This window comes from Dama dama, chromosome 19, assembly GCF_033118175.1.
Source record: "Dama dama isolate Ldn47 chromosome 19, ASM3311817v1, whole genome shotgun sequence".
NCBI lineage: Eukaryota > Metazoa > Chordata > Mammalia > Artiodactyla > Cervidae > Dama > Dama dama.
In genome coordinates, this window is record NC_083699.1 from 12596081 (window position 1) to 12620728 (window position 24648).

The window sequence follows — 24648 nt, forward strand, 5'->3', positions numbered from 1 at the left end:
GAGGCTGGAATTAAAAGCTTTTATTAGGGGTACACATGGCACTGTTACTGTTGATAAGACACTTTGACACTGTGACGCACTTTATTATGGAAGCTATATAGTTCTGTACTGTAATCAGGCCATTTATACATAATGACACTTTTGGGATTTGTCTAACCCCTTAAGCTAGATATCAGTGAAGACTAGTATACAGGTCATCATTAACAAGCGTGTTTACACTTTATCCAGTGTTACGGTCCTTGTTTATTCCAATTGTGCTTCCTTTGGCAGACGGCTATTATGTTTTACTTTAGTACCATATTGTGGATGCCAGAGAACTTGCATTTGCCAAGGAATAATCTCCTGCAAGTAAAAGAAACTAATGCTGTGATAAAATTAATAAAAACATTTAGGATTTATATTGGATTTATATTCTGTTGGAGATAAAACAGTCCTCATAAAGATAGCACAAGACAAGTTAAATTGCTACAACTGGTAATATCCTTCAACCTGGTGCCTATTTGAATTTACATGAATTCTGATTTAGAGTCAAAATTAACAAGGCATACACTGAGGCTAGAAAGTGAGTCTCAATTTCCAAAGTGACATTATAAATGATACTATACCTGAGATGCAATGTCATGAAGGAGAATAGTGTAGTCTAACTCGATGAAGTCATCATTTCTTTGCTATAATAAAAAATAAAAACCTGGCATTTAAAACTTAGTATCATTGGCAAAAAGTATATTTTAATTTTAAAAATCAGTTTTCACTAGTAGATGATGATAATACTTAAGTAAAATTAAAAACTGAATGTTATGGAATTCCCTGGCAGGCCAGTAGTTAGGACTCCACATATACACTGCAGGGGGCATGGGTTCAATCCCTGGTCGGGGAACTAAGATTCTACGTGGCACACAGCACAGCCAAAAAATTTACAAATTGAGAGTTGTGGAACTTATAACATTATAGTCTATAATTTGAACATTTAGAACATTACAGTCTATAATTTGTCATTTAAGATTCTTTAATGTTTCCATTGCTCAAAAAAGCATTGTTTAGGGGATAAACAGCTGAGATGAGTGTTTATACTAAAGAAAACCAATTTTATAATAGAAATTCTCTTTTAAAAAACTGAAAATAATAAAATGTAATGTTTGATTTTGTAACTAAAGCTTTGATCTATGCTGCTTACTGCTTTGGGCATGTAAAGTATTCCATCAACTACACAGAAATACCATATCTACATAGTTTCAAACCTTGATCATCAGAAATTTGCTGTACTTAAACAAGGCTCTTAAACGCTTATAATGAGGCACTGAAAAATCCTGTGGCTCCTTTGGTTAACAGTAATAAAGTGGCCCCAGGATTGAATAAAACTATTCTCTCTTTATAGTCTCTTGAAACAATCCTTTCTTTGACTATATCAACAAAGAAGCTCCTTTAAGGATAAGGTAAAGATCAGGAAGGTTACTTATCTGTGATCTAGCCCAAAGGTATCTAATAAGTAGTTGCAAAAGTTAGTGGAGTAAAGGTGCTCCAGCTTTCTTGCAGTTTGTTATCAACAAACTGAGAAAAGCCAATGGAAAGTGCTTTTCTCTTAGAGAATCTTTTTCTTGCATTCCATTAAATACTACTAGTTGACTAGTATTTTTCTTTTAAACCTCTTAATAAAGCTAAACTCAAAGAATTTGTTTTAATCTCTTCAAGGTCTAGAAAGAGGCAATTTGGAGTAGTTCTATCAGACTTAGTATTTTATTTTGGCGAATCCAGGTGGGGAAAATGTCAACCCTATATCTAGCTCTGGCACTAACATTTGAGGAGAGGAAAAAAGCAGAGGTAGTTTCAGTATCATATGATTATAGTAATCAGAACACAAAACTTAGGTTGCCAAAGGAAATGATCTGTATTACGCTGCACACAAAAACCATTGCCAAATTATAACTGAAGACTTCATTCTTGAAACTGCAGCTTCACCTTGTCCAGCCTTGATAACTGACCTCCCCTTCAAATACTGAGTTCACTACTGTAAATACAAAATGACCGAAGGGGCACTGTTTATCCGTCATGAATTATGACACCTTTTGTAAATACTGAACCTATTTAGAGTGTATTTTATAGAAATTACTTACCACTTGCTTGACAGTTTGAATTTTTGCCATTTTATACCATGTATTTTCAGTAGAGTTTTGCCATATTATATAACCACTGGCAACCCAGGCTAAATGTCGAACTGGCTTCATTTCTGGAGGTACATTTCCAAAACTGTCTGGTGAAGGAAATATTTATATGATAAATGGAATTATTTTACATAGAGAGTATTAACCTTTTAAATGTAAATTCTAAGTCATTTCTTAGTTTTCTTCAAATGTGTGCAGAAAGTAATTTAATTAAGCTATGTCTATCAAGTCCTAAGACCTTTATTGTTGTTAGATTAGTAATGAATATTTTGTGAAATTCAGTTTATTTCCAGCATAATGTAAACATCTTAACATTTTTGAGCATAGGTAAATTGATACTGTTTTTAAAATTGAAAAATATTTTCCTCTGCTATATATTTATATACCTGGAATATTTTGTGCTTCTAGTGGTTCCTTCATGGACTTGAGTCTTTGATAAAATGTGTTATCTTCTTCATCTGGGTTTTTTCCAATTTCTCCTTCAAATGTGAAGTTGACTTCTGGTGCCGTATCTTGTCCCATTGGAGGGTACAGCACTTCAGCTGTGCAGTTCACTGTAACTTCCTGTTTGAAACATTTTGCAAAAGATCTTTACATGTAAATGGACATCCATTACTAATTATTATTCTTTGAGATAGAACCTTTAAAGCATTGTCCCCCTTATGGTATTACTTCAGACTGGACTTCAATGTGCCTATTTCAGAGGTATCTAATTCATGGTGGCCCAGTAATTTTCTTGAAGTGAAGTTGCTCAGTCATGTCCGACTCTTTGCGACCCTGTAGACTGTAGCCTACCAGGCTCCTCCGTCTATGGGATTTTCCAAGCAAGAGTATTGGAGTGGGTTGCCATTTCCTTCTGCAGGGGATCTTCCCGACCCAGGGATCGAACCCAGGTCTTGTGCATTGTAGGCAGATGCTTAACCGTCTGAGCCACTAGGGAAGTCGATTTTCTTAGAGGTAGCTAAAAATAAGTAACTTAGTTTATAACATATAAAGTCTCATAATCTTGTAAATTCGTTGAAAACTTTGAATGTATTTCAGTAGTAATGGGAAGTCCATCTCTAAAGCAGATTTTAGTCTGACTTTATTAAGTCTTTCTATTCTTCTCTCCTCCTGAAATAACAGAAATTTTCTCAAACTCAGATTCATTTCAATCTGTATCCAGATGTAAAATGAGAAGATTGTAGCATTGGTTCTGCTTTAGATGAATATTCGTCTAGCAGCTCAGATGCCTTTTAGTGAATCTCTCTCTGTTAGCCTGTATCTCTTCGTTATGCTTAACAAATGGGCAAGGTTTTTAAAATTTCAAGATGGTTACAGTACAACTGGCAGTTCCTTCCTTTTAAGTTTATCTCGTTAATAATTTGAGAGGTGTATAATTTTTAAAACTGGCCCTGCCCCATTACTGAAGGATTCTAATCGGAACACAGTGGTGTCAGGTGGCCACTCTGTTGCTCGTAAATAACTAAAAGCACTTGCTTTCTTTAAATAAAAGAAACAGAATGAGACAGAAATAAAAAACCCCTAATGATGATTAGAGTTAATTATTTCACTTCTTCATATTAGGCATAAATTCACACTGACCCATGCATATATAACATTTTTAAAGGAAATTTATTTGTATTGAAGTATCTAGAGCCTCTTTTCTAAATAGCACAATAGAAATACTAAGTGTATCTCAGAATACAGAAAAAGTGAAAACTAACCCTTGTATGATGATCATTTTTTTTGAGGCAGGAATTTCACAACAACTTTTTCTCAAAAAAAAAAAAAAAAAAACCCAAAAAAACAAATCAATCCTATGATTTAATCAGCAGAGGTGACCTGGAATGTTAGGAATCAAATTTTATTTCATAATAAAGGATATCTCACTTACTTTTTGGATAATTTCTTCCACAGAAAATTTAAGACGATACTTATGTCCTCTTCCTGGAATATCCTAAAATTAAGAAAATGTGTTATTATAACAACAAATAAAGTCTTTATATGGTTAGGGGAATCCATGCTCTTTTGATGGGGCCGGGGGAAGCTGACTGTTGGAGGTAAACGACTAAAGCCTTAGACCTTGAGCAAAGCATGTCACTGTGTGTGTGAGGGCTGATTTAGTAGGTCCTCTAAGCAGGGTTATTTTGGATGAAAACAAAAGAGTGGGATAAAACCATGTATATTCGGTTATAATTCACTTTAAATCATCAGAGAACTTTGACATCTGGATCTGTGACCCTAAGTTCCACATAAGAAAATTTAACATTTTTAATTCTAAAGATGACAAATAGGATACCCACTGAAAAGATTTTTCATAAAGCCTCCAAACAGAATTCCATTTTCAGATTACTGCAAAGTGGTTAGAGATGTTAAGTACTGCTTTTACCTGTGTATTAGTGGACCTGCAGAATGAGACTTTAATAAATTTTATAACAGTAAGACAAACATTTAGGTACTTCACTTTTGAATCAAGATACAATTGAAAGTTTATACCTAATTATGTTACCTAGTGTGGTTTTGAAATATGTACTCCCTGTCAGCTCTTACAGACTGTTAGCAGTTAAACTTCTGTCAGATCCATTAGATGTCAGTAAAATGGAAACAGGCTTAGTGATTGCTAAGGTCTTAAGCATAGCACTTAATTTACCCTGTTAGCCAGAGAGCGCCCATCACTCAGCAGTCAGCGGCAGTAGTGTTTGGGTCAGCCCACAATTCCTTCACTCTGACTTCAGTTTTGTCAGTTTCTGGTTTGGTTTGTTCGTCTGTTTACCCTTCGTTTTGGTCAAATGAACGACTGGTCTTAAGATATAGGCAGTGAAGAATGTTACGCAAGACCAGAGCTTTTGTTGGTCCAGATTGGAGCAGCAGATGAGAAACATGGTACCCGTTTTAAGAAACTTTTGAAAATGGTTCCTATAGGTTTCACTTGGGGGAAGGGGGAGAAGCCGCCCCAAACTGAGAACATTTATCCATTTCCTTGTAATAGTGCCCATAAAAACTGTATCAGTGTGTGTGTGTCCCTGTGAAAACAACAAACAGCCCCGGGGCTGCCCCCAGAGACTAGAGACAAGCCAGAAATACCAGCTTCTCTAGAGAGGCAGCAGTGAGACCCGAAGCAGGCATGGTGCCCGGCGGAGCCGGGAGCGGAGGGGATGGAGGGACGCTGGCCGTGCCCCGCCGCCCCCTGCCCGACTCACCTCCAGGCTGGCTTGTGTGACCGTCTGCACCAGAAACACCTTGTGCGGGGTCCCCTGCTGGTAGTTGATGCAGCTCTCGACCACCGAGGCCGCCCTGGCGGCCGGGTAGTGGGTCGGAGGGATTTCCATTCTTGCGGAGTGTTGGCTAGGCTGGCGAGCGTCCGCGTCCCCGTCCTGCCTGCTGCCGGGCAGCCCAGCCGGAAAAGTCCTCCCGCCGCCTGGGGGCTGGGCGTGGGCTGGGGCGGGGTCAGCGGCTCCTTCCCGCTCGCTCTCCTTCCCTGCTTCCGATTCTAAAAGCAGCTGCCTGGGAGCTGGCTCCTGCCTGGGCGCCTTGTGGAGCCCCGCCCTGCTGCCGCCTGCGATTCCCCTCGGGTTCCTGCACCGAGCGCCCCCTCCTCCTCTAAGTGGGGGTGGGGAGGGGTGGGGGGTGCCCGGGACCACAGCCTTCCTGGTATCAACCCGAACAGAGGCGCGGGACGGGCGTCTGGCTTTTGCCTCACTGCAGCATCTCCTCTGGGGCTTCGAGTTTCCCCTCCGTGAAAAGTCTGGTTGCTTCACTTGCAGAACGGAGCAACTTCCTTATCCACCACCCGCGGTGTCAGGCTCGGGGCAAAGTCCAGAGGAGCTCCCGGTAGGGAGTCACTGCGTTTCTTCCTTTTCCCTCTACTTTCCAGGAGCAAGCTTGCTCATCCCCAGGTTTCTGTGATGTTGGACCGGTTCTGCCCAAATCAAGGTTTGAAAGACTGCAAATAATAGCATTAATTTGGAGGATTTAGGGCAGGGGAATTTTACAACGTACTTGGACCCCTCTCTTCCTCTGCTAATCTTAGAAAAGATTTTGATCACACCATGCTTCCAACTTTCTGGATCACTTTGAAAGAGGATTAAAATGTAGTTTAAAACTGTGTTTATACAAGGCACTACATTTAAGTAGCTTCTGACAAAAAGTTTTTAAAAGCTCCTTAAGCAAGCACAAACTTTGAGTAGCCAGTGCGTTTTTACTCTCCAGATCTCTTAATTACCTCTTTCTGTCACCTTTAAAGGCACTAGTCTAGGCTGTTCTTAAGAAATGCTGTCGAATTGGCAGCTAAGATTCGTTTTCTTCAGATATGTAACCAAACTGACACTGTAGTTTGTTGTCTTAGAAATAAAGATTCTTAGGTATTTTTCCCAAAGTGGATTTTGAAGGTTCTTTGGGTAGATATATAGGTTGTGTTGCTTTAAAAAAAAAAAAAAGTTAAAAATGTATTTGTAATGTTTTGTCTTCTTCAAATATCCTTTAAAATCTGTTTATTAATAAAGTCGGAGTAAATAGGCATTCCCATCCTTTCTAGTTATATTAGCCAGCAGCTGTCAAGTAACTAGAGAAAGAAAGGGTTTCGTTTCTCCTCTTAAGGCTTTTTCTGAATAATTGAAGGCTGTTTTTTTTTCTTTTGATGGAGGGGCCAGTGACTCATTGATCTAACAGTCAACCTGTTAGATTGTTGTCTGTGTGTGTTCTTAATAGTTGTGTGAATTATGTGCTCCTTTGGTAGTGCCCAAGAACAAGTGGTCAAATACATTCTAATTACATAGATCTTTTTGCTGAAAATAAAATTTTAAAGTTTCACATGCAGCTAGTTAACATCTTCTGTGTTATTACCAGTTAGAGTTGTGAGAAGTACAGTATTTGAGACCCCCAAAGTCACCAGTTTGAAGCTTTAAGAATGTAATTACCATCTCTGTAGAACAAGGCTAGTAATAGAGGTGCTGGGTGACAGACAATGTCAGGTGTTTATTTGCTAAAAACACACATACCAATTTAGGTTCTTTTAAAAATAAAATTATTATATTATTGCTCAGTCATGTCTGACTCTTTGCAACCCCATGGACTGTAAACTGCCAGGCTCCTCTGTCTATGGAATTCTCCAGGCAAGAATACTGGAGTGGGTAGCTGTTTCTTTCTTCAGGGGATCTTCCCTACTCAGGGATCAAACCCAGGTCTCCCACACTGCAGACTGAGCCACCTGGGAAGCACATATTAAAAACTTTAAGCTGCCTGTGTAGATGTTAAATAAACTGTTTTAAGAGAATCTTAGCCCTGTAGAGTCCTTGAGATAGATCTTAGTTTCTCGATAAAATTTCATTAATGGTTAATCAAGAGATCATTATCCTCAAAGTTGAATAATGTATGAGTTACCTTGAAAGTAGCAAAATTATTATAAAGTCTCTGGGATTGTGCAAATTAAATTATTGTTTTAAATAACTATGAAAATAAGTAAAAACACCTATGGCTTGCAACTTTGGTAAGACTATAAAGTCAAAATAAATCTACAAAATAAGATACACAGTAAAACCAACACAATTCTAATGAACGTTAACTTTTATGTGAGAGATGATGTTTTGCCAAAATGAAACTATTTCACAGAATGCCAGTGGTCTGACCACAAGAGCATGGATTCTTTTACCTTTAGCATGTCTATTCACTGCTTACCAAGTGGTGTCTAAGTTCTTCCGCTTCTCTAAGCTCCAGGAAAATCTCTTTGTGCAGCGTCCTTATAAGGCTTTTGAGTTGAATGCATCATGTGCAGGTTAAATGTTTACATTCTTACTATCTTTCTAGAAACATGTTTGATTGTTGGTCTTGGTGCAAATTCTGGCCACTTAAGAGTTGCATCACATTTGGCAAGTTAGCTTCTCTGACCCTCAGGTTTCTCACCTGTAAAGTAATGATAAAAAAAAATAGTGCCTACTTCATAGGTCTGTAGTGAAGAATAAGTACTACAGTCCATAAAAAGTGCTTAGCACAAACCTGGCACTTGCATCCTCTTATTTGGCATCCACTAGGTTATTAACTCAGCCAGGATCCCTGAAACTGTATGGATAACTCGTTTGTAAGCTGGTCCTCCAGGGCTGTGCTGTCCGGGACAGTAGCCACTCTCCACATTGCCTGTTGATCATTTGCAATGTGACTGGTGCAACTAAGGAACTGAATTTTACATTTTATTTAATTTTAATTAACTTCAATTAAATATCCATGGTTAGTGATTACCATATAAACAGCACAGATCTAGAGTATGTTGTATGGATATTATTGTTAAATTGAAAACAAAATTTATGTTGTCTTGGAGAACTTGAGCATACCTGAGAACATGTGAGTGGGCCCGTTTTGGAATCCCTTAGTAATTCTGTGGTGATTTGGCAGTTATTTCTCTTCTGCTGTCCTTTTAGTTCTGATATCTGTTTACCTTTCAGCATTGTTTTCGCCAGCCCATCCTGAAACTTGGCGACTGCAACATTATTTAAAGGCAGTTCATCAGGCACATTCACACTTAGGTTGTCTATGGAAACTCATTCCAAGCTGACATCTCCTACTAAAATTGCTATTTACTTCTGCCAAACCATTCACAGATCTCTGTGCAGGAACAGATGTTCATTAATGTCCACTTACCTGCAGTTATCTGCAGACAACTTTGAAAGTAGCCAGCTTCTTCGATCTTATGGTCTTGGGGAAGGTTGAAGTGTAAAGGAAAAATGCCTTGCAAACAGTAGAAACTCATGAAATGTTTTTTAAGTGATATAGTAGCCTATATTTACATATATTTAATATGCATACAAGATGCTTATGCCATCTTATTAATGTTGTCTTTAATAATTTGAAGTAAACACTGATCTGTGTCTATATATGTGTCTCTTTGGAGGACTTATGTTAATTGTGATGATTTTGCCATTGATCATTTTCAGGTGTTAGTTATCCTTCCGGAAGCTCCCCTTTTTGTATTTTCTTAGTCCATAGGGTCCAAGTTGTAAAATCAAATAACTATCTGAATGAATTACTTGCATAACTCCTATTTTCAGATAACTGTCCTCAGAGAGATTCAGGACAGAACCCTGTGTCCCAGGGAAACAGAACCCTGTTTCCAAAAGAAAATGGGTAAGCTTCTTGGAATGTAGGTTAGAATAAGAGCCTTCCACTGACTTTTTGTTTTAACACTTTTACTTTCTACTTGTGAAATTCAGATAAATTAGCAGAATTAAAACCATGGATTACTTGATGGTGTACCCCACCTCTAAGTAAGAACAGAAAGGAGCGAATTCCTTTTTAAATAAGTTCTATAATAAAATTTTATATCAAGACCATCCCATTTGAAGGAAGAAGTAAAATTGATGAGAGGTGGTTTTTCATTTCAGTTAGTAGGAGTTTATTTCATTTTGGTAATTATACTATGTTGATTTTTTTTTTTCTCATATTACTTTCAGGTTTGAGTTTACACATAAAAAACAATCAGGTGGGGCGGGCCAGTATGGAAAAGTGATAGGTGTACTGGAGCCTCTGGACCCAGAGAACTACACGAAGTTGGAGTTTTCAGATGAAACATTTGGGTCAAATGTACCAAAGCAGTTTGTGCCTGCTGTGGAAAAGGTAAAAGACGAACAAACAAAAAAAGCCTTTATTACATTAAAAAAAATAAAAAACGGTGTAGTAGATATCAAATCATATTGCTATCATGTCTTCTGTGGTTCAGTTTTGTTCCAGTCCTGCTGCTTTATCTGATTAAGCTCTCCATCTGGTTTAGAATCATTAAGTTCAAGAGCTATAAATATAAGCTATGACAATGAGAGGAAATCATTCTGTTTCTGAATCATAGTTATTACATTTCTCGATAAATTGAAACTACTTGATTGATTATAATTAGTAACTGAAATTTGTAGTAGTCGTTAGGAGTTTGTGAAAGTTTTCCATGCAGTACCCTTGTAGTAGAATGGTCATGCATTAAGATTTCCAACACCTGCGTGTGTTGTCATCTCTGCTAATGATTAATACGTCCTTGGGTAAATCAGTGTTCAAAGCCATTTTCTTTTGTAAATTGAGCATACAGTACTTAATCCTGAACCCCTCACAAAATCAAAGATTGGGTAAGACTCTGACATTTCTTTGGGAATTGTGAGGTGCTTTGCACGTATAAGGGGTTATTTGTGTTTTGGTAGCTTTCTACGTCATTGGTTTTAAGACTGTTGTAAACCTTTAGCAACTGTCTATTCATAAAGATTGAGGTTATTTTTTAAAATCTTTTAACTTTTAACTTAGAAGTCTTTATTAACAGATCATGATTTTGGTTTTAGCATTAATTTTGGTAGCATTTTTTGTGCTTAGTGTATTTCATCCATTATACTTAATTTCAAAACAGTATTTTGTCATTCACACAAATGAATGTGTCATTCACACAAATTTAAATTATCTTTTATTCTCCAAGATTAACATAGGTGAAGGAAAGCTTAGATGCATTCAGAGTTAACAGTTTTGAAATGTCAGAAATATATTGTACTACACGTGCAACTGTGTAGACTAACTTGAATCGTAGCAACTCTACAAGTATTTAATGAATGAAAAAACTGCACACATATCATATTGCACTCTTTAAATATGTATAGCTTATTGTTTATCAATTATATCTCAGTAAAGCTGTGTCTTAAAATAATTGCTTTGGAAAAATGTTTTTAGTTCTTACATTGTGTAGCACAAAAATTATTATGTAGTGGTCTGCCAGTGAGTCAGAGCAGTGATAGGTATAGAGTAGGAGCTTAAGACGCAGCTGTTGATGTCAGTTTTGATTAAAGTTTTACTTTAGGGAATTTCTTAGATTTGCCTTTCCTCTGGTTATGCCTTGTAAAATTAAGATCATACTGACTCTATAATGTATCACAAGAGTTTAGTAATTCTTGAATATTAGGTTATGAGAAAGTGATTGCTTATCTACATTCCACAATAATAAAGCTTAAATAGGCTGTTCAATTTTAAAGAAATTAAAAAATATATATATATACATGAAAATGTTAAACTTCTGAATACTAAAATGTTTGAGGGTTTTTCTTAATGCACCTGCAAGTGAAGAGACACTCAAGAAGCTTATTCATTAACAGGGGTTTTTGGATGCCTGCGAGAAGGGCCCTTTGTCTGGTCACAAGCTCTCTGGGCTCCGGTTTGTTCTGCAAGATGGAGCACATCACATGGTGGATTCCAATGAAATCTCTTTCATCCGCGCAGGAGAAGGTGCTCTTAAACAAGGTATGCTGCATCTGGCTCCTGCCGCATGGATGAGTCTACTTCCCCAGTGGACCATCAGAGCCCCAACAGGCGGCACTGTGCTGCTTAGGTCTTCCTCCCGACACCCTCCACTGCTTCTACCCCCTTCCCCTGGGGCAGGAGGCAGCACACCGGGAACAATGAAGGTTCTGGACAGGTTGTCATAGAATCAGTGTGAGGACAGATTACTATGTTTTCTTTTTTACAAAACTAAGATCCTACTTTGTTCTCTTCAATTATCTGGTATTTTTCATATGTTTAAATTCATAGATAATCTGTAAGCTGTATTTTTAATAAAGAAGACAAATGCTTAGAATTTTAAGAAATATTTTAAAGAAACATTAACTATAGTCATGCTATTTTTAGTAATTTATTCAGATGTCAGAAAATCTATAAATTTGTAAACAGTTTTTTCACATATGACATTGTAGGCTTTTAGGCATTTGAAAGAATTCAGTAAACTTTATTCTCAGTGCAGATTTCTTACTAAACTGCTAAAACTGTCAACCTTTCTCACAAGGATAATAATGTGTATTAAAACCCTGATGATACCAGAACCATAAGCAATTGCAGGTGTATTTGATTGACTGCTTGTAAGAGAGAAAAGCAAATGACACAGCAGTTTGACATCAGGGTTATTCAACAAAAGAATTTTAAGTTATAACTGAAAGTCAAAAAATTCATTGTGTTTGTCATCTCTTCCACATCCATTATATGATAATTCATTAGTTATGTCCAGAAGTGTGTTTTCACAGAAAATTACATTATAATTCATAAAACATTCATAAATATTTTTATCAAAGAAGGTCAAAATGGACAGCAGAAAATTCTAACACTTCATTTCCAGGCATTCAGAGAATCAGGATTTTACTGATTTTGTTTGCATTTTGGACTTGGTTATTTTTAGTCTGTTTGCATCTGTGGTTAGGTGTGGGGCAGTGGCTGGAGAAGGTTGCTTATTTCTTGACCAGGCCACTAATTCCTTATTTTACTTAATGGGAGCCATTAGTTATTTATTTCATATTTCCTAGTTGTAAAAGAGTGAAAGAATCCTTCATTTTCTTTATGCCAGCTAGCTGTCTATTAAAAATGCAGTTGAAATCTATGATCTAGAAACTTTGTCACAACCTGACAATTGTGTTAATAGGAAAAGGGAAACAAAGTCACAAAGTAAGATTTTATTAGGCATGATGGAGAAGGAAACGGCAACCCACTCCAGTATTTTGCCTAGAGAATCCTGTGGACAGAGGAGCCTGGTGGGCTGCCGTCTATGGGGTCACACAGAGTCGGACACAACTGAAGTGACTTAGCAGCAGCAGCAGCAGATTATAACACCTGCCTTTTGCCTTCAAAGGTGTTTACCACTTTAATAAGTCTTAAATTGACAATTTAGTTGTAATCACTTTATATTTTTCTCAGCTTTATTGAGGTACAGTTGACAAAACTGTGATATATTTTAAGTGATGATTTCATAAACATATGCATTGTGATACTTTTTTTAATATAGTTAAGACAAATTAGAAATCACCAACTATTCTTTGCTGGAAATAGGCAGCTTTCCTGGATAGAGGTTGCATAAAGCAAGATAATTGGTAAAATCAATAAAGAGCATCATGCTTTTCAGTTGTACCTATATGAAATATAGATAAATGTAGATTAGATGTCCATAATACACACATATGTATATCCATGAAAAAAATCTGTGTGTCTATGAGTATTAATTAAACAGGTATGTACCATTTGGTTTTTAAATACTTAAGTGTGCAGATATTCTTATGCGTGATTAATTGCCTGATGGGGATGCAGAGGAAAAGCACTAGATGATAATAGAACTGAGGAGTATTGTGGGGGGTTTTTGCCAGAAAAATATGTGCAAATAAACAGGGTGCTAGCATGAAAAAAGAGTTACTTTGCTGTTTCATCATCTGATTCTTTTTTCTCCATGATTAAAAGATAAAAGTGTAAAAGAGTAAAAAAAATTTTACTGGGCTGGGCTCTTAAGAAAATCATCTTTTCATACACATACCTCCACTGATTATCATATGAGAGTTTTAAGGTGGTAAATGTTGATAATTGAGCTTAATATCAGATTAACTTATACTTTTGAACTATGCTATTATCAAAATTGGGAGAAAAATAGTTCATGTTCTCATATGTTTTTAATTTTAAAAAGTGAAAACTGGAACTAATTCAGTCACAATTTAAACTTTATCCCTGAAATTAATCAGTGATGTAACTAAAATGGAAACATGAAATTAAATGTTCTTTCAGGGATTGGTTCACCCCATGGATGTTAACCATTACCATTATTTTCTTTTCTTAATTTTTCATTTTCTGCCCTGGTCTTAGTTGCAGCATGCAGGATCTTTGATCTTTGTTGTCGCTGTAGGATATTTTTAGTTGTGGCATGTGGGATCTTTAGTTGTGACATTCAAACTCTTAATTGTAGCATTCAAATTCTTAGTTGCAGGATGTGGGATCTAGTTCCCTGACCAGGGATTGAAGCCAGACCCCCTGCGTTGGGAGCGCAGAGTCTTAGCCACTGGACCACCAGGGAAGTCCCACCATCATTTTCTTCGGCCAATATTTAGACCACTGTGCTTGGTCTCTCCACAATCATTTAATTTGTAGTTACTCTATAGGAGAAATAAAGGCCTACCCAGGATTACATTAGCTCATTTTACTCATCATTGTCCCTTTTTTGATCTCCTGGGCTGAGTTTGAATCCTGGCTCTTCTTCATACTTAACTCTGTGGAAATGGGCATGTCCAGCTGCTTGCAGATAGTAATTCCACACTATTAAATCAGAATGTACTTAAACATTGCATAGGCTTCCCAGGTGGTGCTAGTGGTAAAGAACCTGACTGTCAGTGCAGGAGACATAAGAGACACAGGTTCAGTCCCTGGATCAGGAAGATCCCCTGGGGGATGGCACAACAACCCAGTCCAGTGTTCTTGCCTGGAGAATTCCATGGACAGAGGAGCCTGTCGGGCCATAGTTCATGGGGTCACAAAGAGTCAGACAGGATTGAAGTGACTTAGCACACAACACACTTGCACATATGTGTTTGGGCATAGTGAAAGCTTATCCCTCTTCCCTTCATATTACGTTTGACCTGTTCCATGCCACCCATCCCCAGCTTTTTGTCTCAGAGAAGTCACAGTAACATTTATTGATGACTTTTGTGCTGTGTACTAATATTATGCTAAGTACATGAATTATCTTATCTTCCACAGTGACCTGATGGTTCAGAAAACTGAGACTCAAGAGTAGTTAGTTAAATGGCCCAAGGCTCCATGTTAGTGGTGGAACAGAGACTCAAACCCTCACCAGGGTCCTGGCCCTTGACCGCCTCCTCTCAAAACTCTTTGGCACCCAGCATGGTGTTTTCAGCTTTATCCCTAGTGGACTGAAATAGAAACATCACCACCTCTGCCCACCACTTTAGACTTAAAGGTCTTGTGATGGATGGTGTGGATATTTTCACTTCCTGCTATTCTACTTCAGGAAAAAATTGCTTTTAGGACTTGGCTGCCATGTGACTATAGAAAAATGGCAGGATGAATTAGCTCTGGAGTCTTGTCATTACAGAATGGGATAGAGAAAAGCATGAAGAAGGGCAAGTGAATCAGAAGGTGGATTTAGGAAGAAAGAAGGAATTAAAAGGAGAGTGGGGGAATATGAAACAGAATTGGACAGGTTACCCTCAACTGTTAAGGGATGGACACTGTATACTTGGCCCCTTTCTTTCCCTTTAGGATATGATGACTTTCACACTTGATCTCTTTTATTACTACTGACCTTTTGAAAACACTAGATAATATGTAACTAAATATGCCTGTTAACTTCCGTCTCTCTGGGTACCTCTGTGCATGTGTGCTCAGTCGTGTCTGAGTCTTTGCAACCCCTTGGACTGTAGCCCACCAGGCTCCTCTGTCTATGGGATTCTCCAGGCTAGAATACTGGAGTGATTTGCCATGCCCTCCAGGGGATCTCTCAACCCAGGGGTTGAACCTGCATCTCTTATGTCTCTTGCATTGACCGGTGGGTTCTTTAGCACTGTAAAGAAGGGCTTCCCTGGTAAAGACGGTAAAGCGTCTGTCTGCAATGCGGGAGACCCAGGTTCGATCCTTGGGTCGGGAAGATCCCCTGGAGAAGGAAATGACAACCCACTCTAGTACTCTTGCCTGGAAAATTCCATGTACTGAGGAGCCTGGTAGGCTACAGTCCATGGGGTCGCAGAGTCGGACACGACTGAGTGACTTCACTTTCACTTTCGTTACCACTAGCACCACCTGGGTTCTGCATTAATTACATTTATTTAGAGCCAAGGAAGCCCAGCCATTATGGTAACCCAAGAAGTTACAAGAAATAGAGCTGCTTCTACAGTCTAGAATTTTTAGTCTCCTGCTTTAGATGTCTACATAGAATTCTGCAGGGCCTCGTTAATGACACTGAGGAATCTACAGAGCTCACTTATATCCCTCTTTTGAAATCAAAACTCACTAATTAGGACTAATGAGTCAGAGGTAGGTCTGAGCCAGGGACCAACAAGAAAGGGTGGATTTACCTAGGTCAGAGACTCAACAGCTAGTGAAGGATCTCAAAAAATTAGTGACCCTTAACTGCATAATTTAAGTGGGAAAGGACTTTATTGAATGTTGTTCTAAGACCCCTTTTATATTATTCTCTGCAACCTCATGATTTTTAAGGATAAAAATATGGTAATGGACATACTAATATTAGAATTAAGTGTTGTCTTTCTGGAAGTTCCATTTAAAAGAGTGACTGCTACTGCTGCTAGAAAAATGAGTCCAGATCAAATATTTTAATCTTACCATTTGTGTGTGTACCTTTGGGAGAGCACTTTCCATCTCCTTTTTGTACATCTGGATAAAGAAAGAGTTCCAGTTTGTTTAAAGATTAATAAACTGATGTATTATTTATTTTTTTAAACCCCAGCCCTGGCAAATACATCATTATGTATTCTTGAGCCTGTTATGTCGGTGGAAGTTATAGCCCCAAATGAATTTCAGGGACCAGTGATTGCAGGAATTAACCGACGCCATGGGGTAATCACAGGACAAGATGGAATTGAGGACTATTTTACACTGTATGCAGATGTAAGTACTGTTAGTCACTGACAACCTTGCTTTTATTTCTACAGGAGAAAATTAGGATTAGCTTTTGTGTTTGGAAATTGTAGAGCAAATTGGCACATTTCCCTGCCATTTCGAGTGTTGAATTTGTGCTTATATATGTGTGCTTCAATTTCTATAATTTGCTGTTAGAGCATCTCTTTAAGTGTAAAAGGTAAAAATGAGATTCATTTCATGTAGGCCTTTTGTATGTCATTTTCTTAGATGTATAATTACCTTTCTTCCTCCTTAGAGCTTTATTTACATGGCTGTTTTTTTTATGTTCTCATTTATGAGGATAATATTTATCTCCTTTGCCTTACTTAAAGTTCACGGGAGAAAGCGTTTAGTCATATTACCTAAGGTCTCCTAGAAAACATTACTGTAGGCATATCATTGAGGAGTCCAGAGGAACGTTGTATGAATAGTCACCTTTTCACAGAAGAAACACTCTGAGTGCTTGAGCTGCAGCCATGGGAGTGGGGATGAGGGGGAGGGCCGTCAGTGGTGTCCACTCCGCGAAACTGAAAGATCAATTTGCTAGTTGTGACTGTCAAATGAAATTATCTTCAAATGGGGTTTCTACTCTCAATAAAACAAAAATAAGCTTTTCTTTGGCTTCTAATTCTTCTAAACCAAGAGTTACTAGTAGAAACCTGAGTCTACAGGAGTTAAATGGCTAAGGCTTCTGTGTTTTTCTCATTTTCCAGTAGGCAATGCTGAAGTATTTACTGTGTTTGTTTTCAGGTCCCTCTGAATAATATGTTTGGCTATTCTACTGAACTTAGGTCATGCACAGAGGTAAGCAGGTGTTTAGATTTTATTTCAGTGCTCTTCAAGAGACCATCCTACAAAATGATCATTTTTGTGAAATCTTGACTTTGCATGACTTTCTTTACTTGATAGTTTTTGGAGGTCTGGTTTTTTTAAATCTTTTTGATTTTGTTTTGAACCCCCAGGGGAAGGGAGAATATACAATGGAGTATTGCAGATATCAGCCATGTTCACCAGCTACACAAGAAGAACTCATTAATAAGTATTTGGAAGCTACAGGTCAACTTCCTGTCAAAAAAGGAAAAGCCAAGAACTAATTTTTCTCACTTTGTTGACGAACTTTAACTGTATCTGCAACTTTGGATACTTTAATGGATTCCAGTGGAATAAATCCAGGCTGAAAAGAAGTAACTTTAGAAGCCCTTCCTATATATTCAGGAGTTTCTATTATGTAAAGGTTAATTCTGTATATATCTCAACTCTGTTGATTGGTTTTATACCTCAAATAAAATATGGTTATTATTGAAATATATTTAATATTTATTTGAGAGAGGAGACTTATTTCTGTTCTACTTATAAGCTTAGAACATGTATAAACGTGCACATTTTTCAGCATGAGAATTTTCAGGATACAGAAAAGCTGAAAACATTAGAAAGAACAGCCACATACCACCCGTCTAGACTGAATAGTGAAGTTTGTTAAGAGTGTTTATCAGATAATCTGTCATATCTGCTTTCTGTTTGTTGTCCATCTGTGTCACATACTTCCATTCTTTTAAAAAATATTGTTTTGCCGAATACTTGAAAGTGAATTGCATATATCATGATACTTCTTGGAGTGTCACTTTTTTTTAAGACTTAGTGGGGTTCCTTTGTGACAACCTGGATGAACCTAGTAGAGGTTATTATTGCTAAGTGAAATCAGTTAAAGACAGATACTATATGATTTTACTTATATGTGGATCTATAAATCAAAACAAATAAACAAACATGACAAAACTAAGTCTCATAGACACAGAGAACAGAAAAGTAGGTGGTTTTTTTTTAAACAAAAAGGATTCCATATAATCTTAATGAAGAACATTTTTCAGATTCTTCATTGGGTTATTAAAATACTAGCTAAATTTCTAGCTGTTTTATATAGAGCTGATGGCTTCAGCTTGTGGCTTACACACATTTGTAACTGCTTCTTTTCAGGGGTATAAATGTTACTTTTTTGCAGACCTGTGAGGTAAAAAACAGACCCTTTCATATGCTTGTCTGTGTTCATTTTAATGTTTCTGCAGTTTGGAAATAATAAAATACAACTTACAGGGTTGTTGGGTAGTCTGTTTCATCCACGCAGTAAATGTTAGTTGAGTTTGAGTCTGTTGGAATGTACCACATACTGTATTGAGATTATGAAAGACAAACGCTAAGCTTTTGTTTCTAGGGTATATTGGACTTTGCCAGGAAGTTCTACCATATTGTTCAGAATTGGCTCATCCAAAAAACAAGAATATCTCGCAGGAACCCATCCAAGACCAAAACCAACATCTTTTGTTGACTCAGTTTGGTTGTAGTTGGTAAAGACCACGTTACCAGCCAAAGTCTGCAAAAGGAAAAAAATGAATGATGGTATTTATAAATAAGGGTTTCTTTTATACTGCTCTTAGGATAATTGTTGGCTAATTTAAAGAAAGACAGTGTTATTTGTGTTGGAGAATGGTAGCAGCACTAGACAGTAGTATCATCCTGATTCCCAATTTAAAAATTACTTGCGGAGCTTTAAAAAAATATCCAGGCCAACCCTTGGGTACTACTGCTTCTTTGGATCAAAATCAAAAGTTTTCCAGTGTATTCTAATGTACAGGCATGGTTAAAGACCCCTGCAGTATCACCTGTACCTCCAAAACATGAAACGTTCACATGTGTCATATTGTTAATATTCTTTTGTGTGATGTTAGATTGTGGGCTGTTAGTTCTTAGTATATGTTCTGTAAACATATGCAGTCGATTTTCTATTCTTTCTTCCCTCCTTGCTCACTCTTAGATTTAGGTTGTGAAGTCACTACATTGGGGCCGTGACAGCTGGGTCTTAGTTATGGCCCCCAGGATCTTTGACCTTTGTTGTGGCTTGCAAACTTTTAGTTGCAGCACATGGGATCAGTTCTCTGGGCGGGGATCAAACCCAAGCCCCTTGCATTGGGAGCACAGAGTCTTAGCCACTAGACCACCAGGTTAAGTCCCACTAAAGTATAATACTGAAGTTTTAGAGTTTTTCATATTTTAATACTTTTGAAATATGGACGGATCTTAAAATTGATGCCAGGTAACCAAGGCAGCCACCAGGTTTAGTAAATTGTGACATATAGGAATAAATCCTTTTTTAGAAAACATCTACATGCATTGCCGAGAAAGTATAAATTTTTGAATTTGAGCTTTAATTGCTGCTTAAAATGTCTTCAAATAAGACTAATGCATCATTGAAATAGTTAATGTTTTCACAGGCGGTTTATTGTGCACACTCATTCATTTATCCATAAGTGCCAGGCAGCATGTTATGTGGTTGTAGCACTTTGAAAGTTAGGAAAGGTCACAGAACAAGTCATAGAATTTCCTAAATTGAGAGACATTAGTGTAATAAACTCATTATGTCATGAAGGACTCTCATTCAAGAGCCAACATAGAAACTTCCAATTGACTTTCAGAAGAACTTATGAACTTCTAACTATTCATAGCTCAAAACAAAACTGTGAGTAGAATCAAATGGAATGCAGGCAAAATCCTGGTGTTATCTTGTATGTCTTAAAATTTTTTGAAAATTGGAAAGAGGTTAGAAAAAGGAATGTGATGCTGCCTATAAGCTGTTCATAAATGAAAATTATTAATTTTTACATACTTTGAGTTACATCACTGTTCCATATGTTTGTAGACACAGCTTTATCTTTGAGCCTCTGTAGTTTTATTTGTAAAATCTGAACTAATACTTAAATACCCTTTAATCCCAGCTTGATGCTGGGAAAGATTGAAGGCAGGAGGAGAAGGGGACAATAGAGGATGAAATGGATGGATGGCATCACCGACTCAATGGACATGAGTTTGAGTAAACTCTGGGAGTTGGTGATAGACAGGGAGGCCTGGCGTGCTGCAGTCAATGGGGTCATGGAGAGTTGGACACGACTGAGTGACTGAACTGACTGAATCCCAGCTTAGCACAAAGTTTGCTTATATAGACACATTTAGGAACAAACATTTATTTTAAAATTTAAAAAGAATACTTGCTTGAAATCATAAAAAATAGTAATTCTTTTTAAATGGGTAATATTTTCCTTATGATTTGCTTCCATTGAAATATATTATCTTTTTCACATACTAGATAGAAGCAATTTAACAATACAAATTAGTTACCTACAATATGTTAAAACTACTGAGAAATGCAGATTTAGAGATGCGACCATCAGTTTTGTTATAAATACTTATCAGTCCAGCTGTGGTATATACTAATTAACTAGATTTTATACTTTGGGGCTGAAACCCTGAGGAACCCGTGGGGTCACTGGGCAGAGTTCAGTATGCACCTGTTCCCAGAGCTAAAACTAAACCATGCCCATCAAGAAACGAAAATCCCAATATCTTTTAATGTTTGAATATTTATTTGTAATCACAGGCTTTCCTAAATTACTATATTGCCTTATATTTCGCTGTTTTACTAGAATAATGATTTAGGCTATTTAATGCAGAGTACAATCGTTTTGTTTAGAATGTGGTGTAGACAGATTTTTCTTGCTTTTCAGAAATTACTAAGCTCCGTCAGTGCCATAGCTGATCCGTCTTCAGTTCCAGAGGCTTCTTCTGGTGTCTGTCGCTCTTGACAGTGGTACTTCACTTTCAGTGGTTTGCTGGGGTACCAGACCAAGTGAATACGGCAGGGAATAATTTCCTGGGGAACAAGAGTTCTAAAAGATTATGATCTGCCAAAACTTCTGGTTTAAGCAATTCTATGTACCATTATGTTTTACCTGTGTTGAGAATTCATGGAGTAGAACAGTATAATCAAAATCAATTGCATCATCATTTGTTTTCTAGAAGAAGAAAAAAGAATTAGTGCAATAGATAGGATAGGTTTATATTAGCTCAGAATTTGGAAGGCTCATCTTATGTAACTTCTTCAGTGGGTCCCTTGAATCACCTGCCGCCTCTGAGTCTAGCCTCATCTCCTTTGGTGCTATCCTACGTCAAGATGTATAGGTCACGGATTCCTACTGTTGTGCCACCAAGTCAGGAAAATCTAGTAAGATCTTTCTATCACTTTTTCTCTTTAATACTTACAGGTTTTGATGGAGACTAAGGTCTATGAGATAGGGAGAGTCTATTGATACTCATATATGCACCTCAAGCTGATATGTAGACCTGCTATGCCAAGCAGTTAAGACAAGGGCCGGGCAACCAGGATTTCTAGAAGGCCACTGTGGCCAAGTCCTGTGCTAGGCATTTCATACATTTTCTCATGGAATTCTCCTGTCCTGCAAGAATATGTATTACGGTAATGGTAGTCACTCAGTTGTGTCCGACTCTTTGCAATCCCATGGACTGTAGCCCACCAGGCTCCTCTGTCCATGGGGTTTTCCAGGTAAGAGTGCTGGAGTGGGTTGCCATTCCTTTCTCCAGAGGATCTTCCCAACCCAGGGATCAAACCTGGATCTCCTGCATTGCAGGCAGATTCTTTACCACCTGAGCAACCAGGTAAGCCCTTGTTTTATAGGGAAGGTAACTTGAGGTTACAGCTGCTGCTGCTGCTAAGTCACTTCAGTCGTGTCTGACTCTGTGCGACCCCACAGACGGCAGCCCACCAGGCTCCCCCGTCCCTGGGATTCTCCAGGCAAAAACACTGGAGTGGGTTGCCATTTCCTTTTCCAATGCGTGAAAGTGAAAAGTGATAGAAGTCGCTCAGTCGTGTCCGACTCTTTGCCACCCCATGGACCACAGCCTACCAGCCTCCTCCATTCATGGGATTTTCCAGGCAAGAGTACTGGAGTGGGGTGCCATTGCCTTCTCCGGAGGTTACAGCTAGTAGGTGATAAATGGGGATTCAAACCCAGATAAATCTATGGACTCCACCACCCACATTCTTCATGTTGTACCACACTGCTTCTAAAAGCAGCACATTTTCCAGGTAAAGCAGGCAGTCTCCCACATCTCTTTTATTCATTTGATTTTTATAAATGTTATGAGTGACTAAATCAATTTCCTGTTTTTTTGACAGTAACTGCTTGGGCTGCAAAAGAGCTTATCCCTTTAGTTAAAAAAAAAATGGAAGAAATATTTAATTTGGATTGTGATTTTAATCCACCAGGTTTTCGTTGAGACTATTTAAGAATATGAAAAAGCAAAAACAAACAAAAAGGACTTGATACTGCATTCTGTCTTCCCTTTGCTTACACTGATGAAGATTTTTTTACAGGCCATGAAATTTCCATCAGGTGGAGAAAGGGAGGGAGGGATAAGGTGAAAAGAGTGGACCTGGATCAATCACAAATTGACTGCTTTTCTGTGGTGCTTTTCATCACTGGGTAGGTTTGCCTTCTGCCGAGCAGCGTACCCATGAATGGTGAACGCACTGTGCAGACAGACTGCACAGTCAGAGAATCCCTAAGAGAACATGTAGTGTCTTTTCTATAAAGAACAGCTTCTGGAGGCTCCAGCTGTCAGCTGGGCGTTGCTGGCTCTGGGGGTGGATTTAGCCTGTTTGACTCGTTTGGTGGCGATCTTGACCTTGGGCTCTGTTGACACAGCCGGCTGCTCTGCTGTGTAATTCTTGTCTGACTTCTGCTCTGCCTGCATGATTTCTCAAGATCTGCTTACCATGTATTTCTACAGTTAAAAAAATTGGTCTGGGGGTTCAGGATGGGGAACACATGTAAACTCATGGCTGATTCATGTCAGCGAATGGCAAAAACCACTACAATAGTGTAAAGTAATTAGCCTCCAATTTAAATAATTAAAGAAAGAAAAAAATTGGTCTCATATGTATGTTTTCAGGGCAGTGCCTCTTTGTTTTTGAAAATAGCATTTCTGAAGGAAACCGTGGCACTCTCCAGATTTAAGGCAAAACAGGAAAAGGCCTGAAGTAAATGATGGCATTCCAATTAATCCAAACAAAATTTGGGTTATTGTAATGCTTGGACACTCTCTACATTTAATTAAGACTTTCCTTAATTAAGTTATTGAAACACATGTTTTTATAGATGCTTCCTCCTCCAGGAGGAAGCAACCTCAGACCAAACTGAAAACTAGGCTCATTAAAGAACCGCAGCCCAGACATGGCACATCCATGAACCTGGCCAAGTATCCAGGGTGCACTGCCCACACCAAGTAAGGCTCTGCCTGCCAGGAAGCCATTATTCTTAATATTATTGAGAAATAATCCCTTAGTTTTGTTCAAATCATCACATATGTCAAAATCTTAGTCCAAACTGATGATCTACTGTCACGTTCTTCAGATAACTCGGCACTGTAATCTTCCTAGAGACAGACCTGAAGTGTTTGGTTTCCTTACTCATGACCCACCCTACCCGCTATTGCTCCACTCCCCTCTAAAAAAGGAATGATCCCTAGCAGAACCAGTGTGGTTTTGAGAATAAGTAGGCTTAGGTTATTAGTATATGCTATCATAAGTTGTTTTTTTTAATTGAAGTGTAGTTTATTTACAGTGTTGCTAGTTTCTGTGTACAGTGGTGACTCAGTTATACACACACATATTCTTTTTCCTAGGTTACAGTAGGTCTTTGGTTATTTTACATATAGCAGTTTGTATCTGCTAATTTATGCCTCCCCTACCCCTTTTCCCCTAACTGTAAGTTTGTTTTCTATGTTTGTGAGTCTGTTTCTGTTTCATAAGTTCATTTGTATATTTTAGATTCGGCATATAAGTGATATTGCATGGTATTTGCGTGACTTCACTTGGTATGATAATCTCTAGGTCCATCCATGAAGCTACCAATGGCACAACTTCTTTTTTATGGCTGAGTAATACTGTGTATCTATACTATATCCTCTTATCTATTCATCTGTTGATGGACATTTTAGGTTGCTTCCATGTCTTGGCTATATTGTAAATAATGCTGCTGTGAACATGAGTATCTTTTCGGATGATGGTTTTCTCAGGATATATGTCCAGGAGTGGAACTGCTGGACCATATGGTAATTCTATTTTTAGTTTTCTATTCCTTAGTTTTCTAAGGAACCTCCATACTGTTTTCCATGGTGGCTGAATCAACTTACCTTCCCACCAGCAGTTTTAGGAGGTTTCCTTTTCTCCAAGTCTCCAGAATTTCTATTTGTAGACATT

At 38.0% G+C, this 24648-nt stretch overlaps 3 protein-coding genes across 3 annotated transcripts in view; 1 reads left to right on the forward strand and 2 right to left on the reverse strand.

The window, feature by feature from the left end:
• GFM1 (G elongation factor mitochondrial 1) overlaps positions 1-17850 on the forward strand; it is a 49953-nt gene extending 32103 nt beyond the window's left edge. The window contains exons 14-18 of the mRNA XM_061168216.1: positions 9581-9743; positions 11243-11387; positions 16369-16529; positions 17292-17345; positions 17504-17850. Coding sequence (XP_061024199.1) covers positions 9581-9743; positions 11243-11387; positions 16369-16529; positions 17292-17345; positions 17504-17635 — 655 coding nt within the window. The 3' untranslated portion in view covers positions 17636-17850. The remainder of the gene's footprint in view (positions 1-9580; positions 9744-11242; positions 11388-16368; positions 16530-17291; positions 17346-17503) is intronic.
• LXN (latexin) lies at positions 6-5933 on the reverse strand. Its single transcript, XM_061168218.1, has 6 exons — positions 5342-5933; positions 4036-4098; positions 2546-2723; positions 2112-2248; positions 606-668; positions 6-342 (listed from the first exon to the last, which is right to left on the reverse strand). The coding sequence occupies exons 1-6, from the start codon at positions 5468-5470 to the stop codon at positions 244-246; spliced, it is 669 nt and encodes a 222-aa protein (XP_061024201.1). The 5' UTR covers positions 5471-5933; the 3' UTR covers positions 6-243.
• A 3080-nt stretch (positions 17851-20930) lies between the features above and the next one.
• Positions 20931-24648, reverse strand: part of RARRES1 (retinoic acid receptor responder 1) — a 42016-nt gene continuing 38298 nt past the window's right edge. The window contains exons 5-6 of the mRNA XM_061168217.1: positions 21320-21382; positions 20931-21240 (exon numbers count right to left, since the gene is read on the reverse strand). Of these exons, the coding sequence (XP_061024200.1) occupies positions 21091-21240; positions 21320-21382 (213 nt within the window). The 3' untranslated portion in view covers positions 20931-21090. The remainder of the gene's footprint in view (positions 21241-21319; positions 21383-24648) is intronic.

Coding starts and splice junctions, on each gene's coding strand:
- LXN (XM_061168218.1), bottom strand. CDS start 5,470: ATGGAAATCCCTCCGACCCACTACCCGGCCGCCAGGGCGGCCTCGGTG. Junction 2,724..4,035: donor TGGAAGAAATTATCCAAAAA/GTAAGTGAGATA, acceptor TGTTTCAAACAG/GAAGTTACAGTGAACTGCAC. Junction 343..605: donor TTCATGACATTGCATCTCAG/GTATAGTATCAT, acceptor TTTTACTTGCAG/GAGATTATTCCTTGGCAAAT.